Source organism: Pterocles gutturalis, unplaced genomic scaffold (genome assembly GCF_000699245.1).
Source record: "Pterocles gutturalis isolate BGI_N339 unplaced genomic scaffold, ASM69924v1 scaffold1399, whole genome shotgun sequence".
Classification (NCBI taxonomy): domain Eukaryota; kingdom Metazoa; phylum Chordata; class Aves; order Pterocliformes; family Pteroclidae; genus Pterocles; species Pterocles gutturalis.
In genome coordinates, this window is record NW_010133073.1 from 34353 (window position 1) to 41085 (window position 6733).

A 6733-nucleotide genomic window follows, 5' to 3' on the forward strand; every position below is an offset into this window, starting at 1 on the left:
GCTGCTGCTACTTATAGCATCAAAAATCCTCTGGCAGCAGTGGTACCAGGGCATGGGTTGTGCTCTGTGCCTGGCTAAGCTTTGGAGTGTCCGTGCTGTGCAAATTGAGTAAATGTGTAGGAATATTGCACAATCCCAAACCAATAGGGTCTCTGGAGCACGTGCTGCAGAAATTAGAGCAATGGTGTGGATGGCTTGAAGCGTCTTGTTGGCCCTTTGGTGTGTAGACCAGAGCAGAACCTCTTGAAAGAAAGGATAGTTTCCAGTGGTAAGCCACCTTTCTGCACATTTTCCTTCTTGGAGGGTGGCCAGCAGGCATACTAAGTGGCTGGGTCTTTTTTTTTTCAGGTATTAAACGTTTCTGTTATGGAACACTGATTTTTTTTTTTTTTTTTAATTATTTCTTCTCTCTCATACTGGGATTTGAGCCACTAATGTGGTGTGAGAGGGCCTGGAAGGAGGTGTAGCTGTGGCTATAGGGCCATGAAGAACTTGGTTGGTTTGGGCAAGAATACCTTTGGGATGAGTGGAGAAACAAAGGGCAAAAGCTACTGCAACCCAACCCCTATTCCTGCTTGGCTGGCAGTCGTCTTGTGTCTAAGATCAGCCTGTTTATTCTGCTCCCTCTGCTTGGGGAACTCTCTGAAATCCAGGATAGCCCATACCCCTAGCCCCTAGGCTGTTCTCCCTGGTGGGATGAGAGACAAAAGCTGAGGACTTTGACTTTTTTCTTTATTTCTTTCTTATTACGTGAAAACATCTGTCTTCATGTGAGCTCACTCTTTTCTTTCCTAGCTGGTTAAAACCCACAATCTGCTGACCACCAGGAATTACATTTTTGGGTACCATCCACATGGCATCATGGGCTTGGGTGCCTTTTGCAACTTCAGTACAGAGGCCACAGGGGTCAGCCAGAAATTCCCTGGGATCCGACCATACCTTGCTACCCTGGCTGGAAACTTCAGGATGCCCATTTTGAGGGACTACTTAATGTCTGGTGGTAAGTGCAAGAGCACTTTATTCTTCTTACTCATACCCTTTTCTTCTGAGCTGTCTTCCCTTTTTTCAAGCAAACAGTTGTGGCAGAAGCCCACGTATCCACTTCTCTCTTGCAGCATCACGTAAACATTGCTTTCGTAGAGTTTTTAAGAGGAAGCTGTGAATAAATGTGCCTAGCTTGGGCTGCAGAGACTGTTGCTTCTCTGCATTAATCATATAATAGAATCACAGGATGGTTTGGGTTGGAAGGGACCTTAAAGCTCATCTCATTCCAACCCCCTGCCATGGGCAGGGACACCTCCCACTAGCCCAGGTTGCTCAAAGCCTCATCCAGCCTGGATGCTCAGTCTCATCCAGCCTCATCCAAAGTCTCATTCATCCTTACCTCGAGGATACACTTATCCAAAGGCATAGGAAAGATATTTGGCATCTATAGTTATTGCTGTGGAAGATGGAGACTGGTAGATGAATAAGTCACACTAACTGAAAATATGAATTATTCATTAGCTTTTGAAATGGGAATACCATGGCCAGCTCTGCTCCTGGGCTCATTACCCTACGAGAAGGAGGAAAATTACCTGGATCTGGTGCAGAAAAGGTGTTTGTCCCTGCCTAGGAAGGGCAGTGCCTCAAGCAAGCTGGTTTCTCTCTTCCTGCATCAGATGGAAGTTGCTGTGAAGTCCATAATTCCTATCATTTGGGAATTCTGCGGGACAGCAGTGCACGAGACGTTGGGATCCACTTTCCAGTCTATTGTGTCTGTAAACTGAGATCATGTGTTGCTTAAGTTTCCACACAGCATCAGCTTTTCTATATTTAAAAAAAAAAAAAATTAAAACAAAACAAAATATGTTCAATCTGCTCAAGATGACCGGTAGACAAATCTTGTGGCCAGCCAGAGAGGCTTCCCTCTGTTTTGGAAGGAAGGTGGGAGCAGACATTAGCAACATCACTGCTGACTTGGATCAGGATGAGGTTGGATGAGGCTTTGAGCAACCTGGGCTAGTGGGAGGTGTCCATACCCATGGCAGGGGGTTGGAACTTGATCTTTAAGGTCCTTTCCAACCCAAACCATTCCATGATTTTATGAAAGTTAACTTTCAGAAAGCCATCATTGCTCTTCACTCTTCCTATACTGGAACTTAAGGATGTCACTACAAAGGCTTTAACACCACTTGGGAAGTGCTGATAGTTCCCTCAGTTCTTTGTTTTTCACCCTTCAAGTGAAATCCTAACAAATATTACTGTACCAATGCACACACTTAGTTGGTTTACAACCGACCGTTGCATATTATGGTGTTTTACAGCCTACTAGAGATTAGAGCTACCGCAGGGATCCTCTAAGGCATGAGGAAATGGCCAGAAAAATCCTATATACTGTGTAAATGTGCCAAAGAGCACAATTCAGCAATTGCCACTTGTCTGCATGTCTTGCTGCAATTTCTGGAGGAAGGATTTCAATGAACAGTGCTGTGAGCAGGCGTAATCTCCTCCTGCTAACAACTGTGAACTGGCTGAATGTAAATCTGTGCTGCCCTCTTCTCCAAGGCTGTGCGGGCAGAATGAGCCTTGGTGTGGAGAATGGGAGAAGTATGAAGGTTTCTGTCCATCTTACGGAGCAGCAAGCATAGCCTGAGCCTTTCAAAAGAAACATGTTCAGGGAGAGTTGTAGCTGTGCTGAAAGAAATGTATTTTTCATCTTCAAATCCAGCTGATCTATCTCAAGTGAGGTCTGCTCCCCTGTGGGCTGGAGCTGGGAGTAGTCGGTGACCTTGATGCCCGGGGTTTGAAGACACATGTGAAGGCTTGCAGACTTGCCCTGTATAATCCCATTCATCATTTAGTTCTTGGTTCAAGTGATGAGTACCATGAGACGTGTGGAATCAGCTTCTAAAATTAAATTGTGTAATACTGCCCTTCCGAGTGCAATGACCTCAAGTACTCCACACAACTCAGACTCCTGTGGCTGGGAATGTAAATGATGGCATCCCGCTTCTCCTTGGCTTATCCTGGCCAAAAATGTGAGGCATGAGTAAGCTCTGACAATAACTGTTGGATAGAAGCATGAGTTTCAGGAGCAGAGAATCAAACTTAGCACTTCTTAGAGCAATAGAGTAGAAATTAAAGATTCCCTCTTTCATTGGGCTGAATGATAAGATCCCTGGAGTGGGGATTGAGCCTTACAAAGCAATCCCTGCCCTAAAGCATCAAGTGCTGTGACTGATAGTTCACAGTTTAGTTCAGAAAATTTTTTTTAAACTAATCCATAATAGATCTGCCGCTGCAAGGCTTGTCAATTCATTCTTCTTCTATCACTAAAGCATCCTTCCAAAGGAAGACCCATTCCTCTCTGAAGAATTGGTCAAATTCAGACTCTCATGCATCGAAATAACACAATTGCTTTGCTTCCCTCCCCTAAGGATAAACCAGCTCCTACTGCAAAGTTTACCTGGAGGGAGGATGTCTGAAAAAATTGCCTCTGGCATCGCTAAGTGCAGGAGAAAATCCTTCATAGAATCACAGAATGGTTTGGGTTGGAAGGGCCCTTAAAGCTCACCTCATTCCCCCCCTGCCATGGGCAGGGACACCTCCCACCAGCCCAGGTTGCTCAAAGCCTCATCCAGCCTGGCCTTGAACCCCTCCAGGGATGGGGCATCCACAGCTGCTCTGGGCAACCTGGGCCACTGCCTCCCCCCCCGCACAGGAAAACATTTCTTCCAAGTGTCTCATAAATCTCCCCTCTTTCAGTTCAAAACCTTTACTCATCATCCTATCCCTGCACCCCCTGACAAAGACTGTCTATCTCTTGGACACACAGGTATATGTCCCGTGAACCGCGACAGCATAGACTACATCTTGTCCAAGAACGGCAGCGGCAACGCCATCATCATTGTGGTGGGAGGAGCAGCGGAGTCCCTGAACTCCACCCCAGGGAAGAACTCTGTGACCCTAAAAAACCGGAAAGGATTTGTGAAACTGGCCCTACGGCACGGGTAAGGGGCAAGGAGAGCTGGGTGTTGGTAACCTGTATGGGCATTGCATTGGTGACCTCCAGGGACCCCATGTGCCTAAAATGGGATCCCCATCAAAAATCAGAGATGAGACTGCGTGGAAGCATATTCAATGCCTGACTGAGCAGCACTTCATGAGCCCATTACCAGTACAACTGTCTCCTTGCAGGGCTTAAAAGTATCCCTATTATATCATGTCAAGTCCAGCTGACTTCATAGAATCATTAAGGTTGGAGAAGACCTCAAGGATCATCAAGTCCAACTGACTTGTACAAGTACCTTGTGCTGCAAAGCTCTGCCCAATAAAATCTGAAAATGTGCAGCCTGAAAGAACACACAGCAGTGAGGGTGGTGCTGTAATGTCAACTGCAGACCAGGGGTGTGAGATCCAAACATTTTTCTGTCTTTCCAGTGCCGACTTGGTTCCTGTCTACTCCTTTGGGGAGAATGAAGTGTACAAGCAGGTGATCTTCGAGGAGGGTTCCTGGGGAAGATGGGTTCAGAAGAAGTTTCAGAAGCACATCGGCTTTGCTCCATGCATCTTTCACGGTCGTGGCCTCTTCTCTTCCAACACCTGGGGGCTGTTACCTTACTCCAAGCCCATCACTACTGTTGGTAAGGTCTTGGTATAAATACACTATGAGCTTCTCAAGGTAGTAGCATAATTGAATCTCTGCCATACCCCTACTCTAGCTTGGTCTTGGAGTCTTGACTGTGAAACTCTGTTTTCCCTTCTATATAAAACCTTGCAGCACAGCTGAGAATGAGTTAGAATATTTTCCACGGGCTACAAGCCTCCTGTCATGCTCTACTACCAGCCAGTTTTGCAAGTGACCTCTAATGAGGAAAAGATGTTGTAGCTGCTACTTTCTCTGGTCTTGGGTGGCTGAAGTCAGAAGCAGCCTCCCCCTTAGCCCCTCCTAGGACTGGCAGTGTGATGCTGTCTGATGGCTGAATCTTAAAGCCAACCCTAAAATTCACTCTTGAGTCTTCTAACCCAAAGCAACAAGGCTTTGAGGGAGAGAAAAAAGAGTTTCTTTGTTTTTGTGGTGTGTATAGGGGAATACACAAGAACTGGGGCTTTTAGTCTCAGTTCCTGTTAATTGAGGAGAGGTTTATCACTTTGCTATAAACAGAAGCAAGAGGGACTTCACATCCACCTTCACCATAGAGGCTCTGCACTGCTGGCATTTGTGTAGCTACAATGGATCTGGGTATCGCTGCAGATGCGATGAGGGTCCTGGTGGTGGGACAGTTATGCTTTAGAGCCCAGTAAAACTGGGAGGAATTGGGCAAAGCTCTGCTGTAATGGCCAGCTGTGCTGTGCCAGGGTGGGTGTGCTGAACTACCCTAGCTGTGGCCATAGAGGACAAATCTCCAGGTTGTACAAGAACATTCAATCTAACACGTGAATCTTTCTTTCTTTTTATCAGTTGGGGAGCCCATCACCATCCCCAAAATCGATAATCCATCCCAGAAGGAAGTGGACTACTACCATAGCATGTATGTGGACTCCCTAATCAAACTCTTTGACAAGTACAAAAGCAAATTTGGCCTGCCAGAGACTGAGGTCTTGGAAGTCAACTGAAAGGACTGGGCTCAGCAGCACCTTCTTCTCTCAGAATCAACACATCTTCTCCAGGAGTCCATGCTGTCATTGTGTACTTGAAAGCATGTGTGGGTGTATTATGTGTCTTTCAAAGAAAGTGTTTAAAGTATTGCCATTTTTAAAAATGCAAAGAAAGGCTTTACTTTGGATAAATCCCATTACAAATATCTTTTTATCCAAAAAAAAAAAAAAGCACAACTCCCCATTGCTGTGCGGATTTGGATGGGGGAAGTGATTGCCTTTGTAATCTGCTATCTAATGCTGTTGGATTGCCAGCAAGGAATTAGAAACACTCCTACAGCTACCGTACCCACTAGCATAAGCTATTTTGGGAGAGTAGGATCTGTTTGGTTTTCAATCAAAAAAAAAAAGATTGATTTGACCGGGATCGCAGTATTACAGGCGTGTTGCACAAGAGATGTGCTTACATAGCACAAGGGCATTTCTGTGTTGGGAAAAGCCCCTTCTGAAAGCACGAGCTGGTGCGGCACCTACTGGGGATGGTGCAGGAAACCAAAGGTGATGAGTCTGGTGGACCTCGATCTGTAGGGTGGTGGATGCTTTGGTGGCTGTAATTTCACCACTTGGATTTTGAATGTCAGTCTAGATGCAGAACCTGTCCCAGGTTCTCCTTGCACAGAACTGGAAATATGGGACTCCTTTGGAGCCGCCAAATGCCAAGGACAAGTTGTAGGAACAGTGGGATTGTGCAATGATGTGGCCCCAGTGTTGTAGACCCTTAGGGTTAAATGCAGTGGGACTATTCATGGAAGTGTTTTGGATCCCAAAAGCATTTGGGAAAAGCTAGAAGTAACTTCTGCCCAAAAATGGCTTTTAAATATTCTGTCCAGTGAATGTCAAGGAGTAGCCTTCTCACGCATAGGAACTAAAATGAGCGACTTTTAAAAGTGTTTATAACATGTTTACGTGGGTGTTAACATTGCTTGTAGTGAGATTTCTTCAGAGTACAACGTGTTTATGTCTAAACCTGAAACATTGCACTACCACTACTTGCATGTCTGACCTGCCTTGTCAACGGTTCAGTTGAGTATATTTTGAGCTCCAAAATGTGCCTTTCTTCCATGCAAGAGGATGGTAACTTCACATTCCTGGA

General features: G+C 45.6%; 1 protein-coding gene across 1 annotated transcript in view; it reads left to right on the forward strand.

The window, feature by feature from the left end:
• Positions 1-5795, forward strand: part of DGAT2 (diacylglycerol O-acyltransferase 2) — a 24661-nt gene extending 18866 nt beyond the window's left edge. The window contains exons 5-8 of the mRNA XM_010081076.1: positions 796-1000; positions 3818-3992; positions 4423-4625; positions 5444-5795. Of these exons, the coding sequence (XP_010079378.1) occupies positions 796-1000; positions 3818-3992; positions 4423-4625; positions 5444-5598 (738 nt within the window). The 3' untranslated portion in view covers positions 5599-5795. The remainder of the gene's footprint in view (positions 1-795; positions 1001-3817; positions 3993-4422; positions 4626-5443) is intronic.
• Positions 5796-6733: the final 938 nt, after the last annotated feature.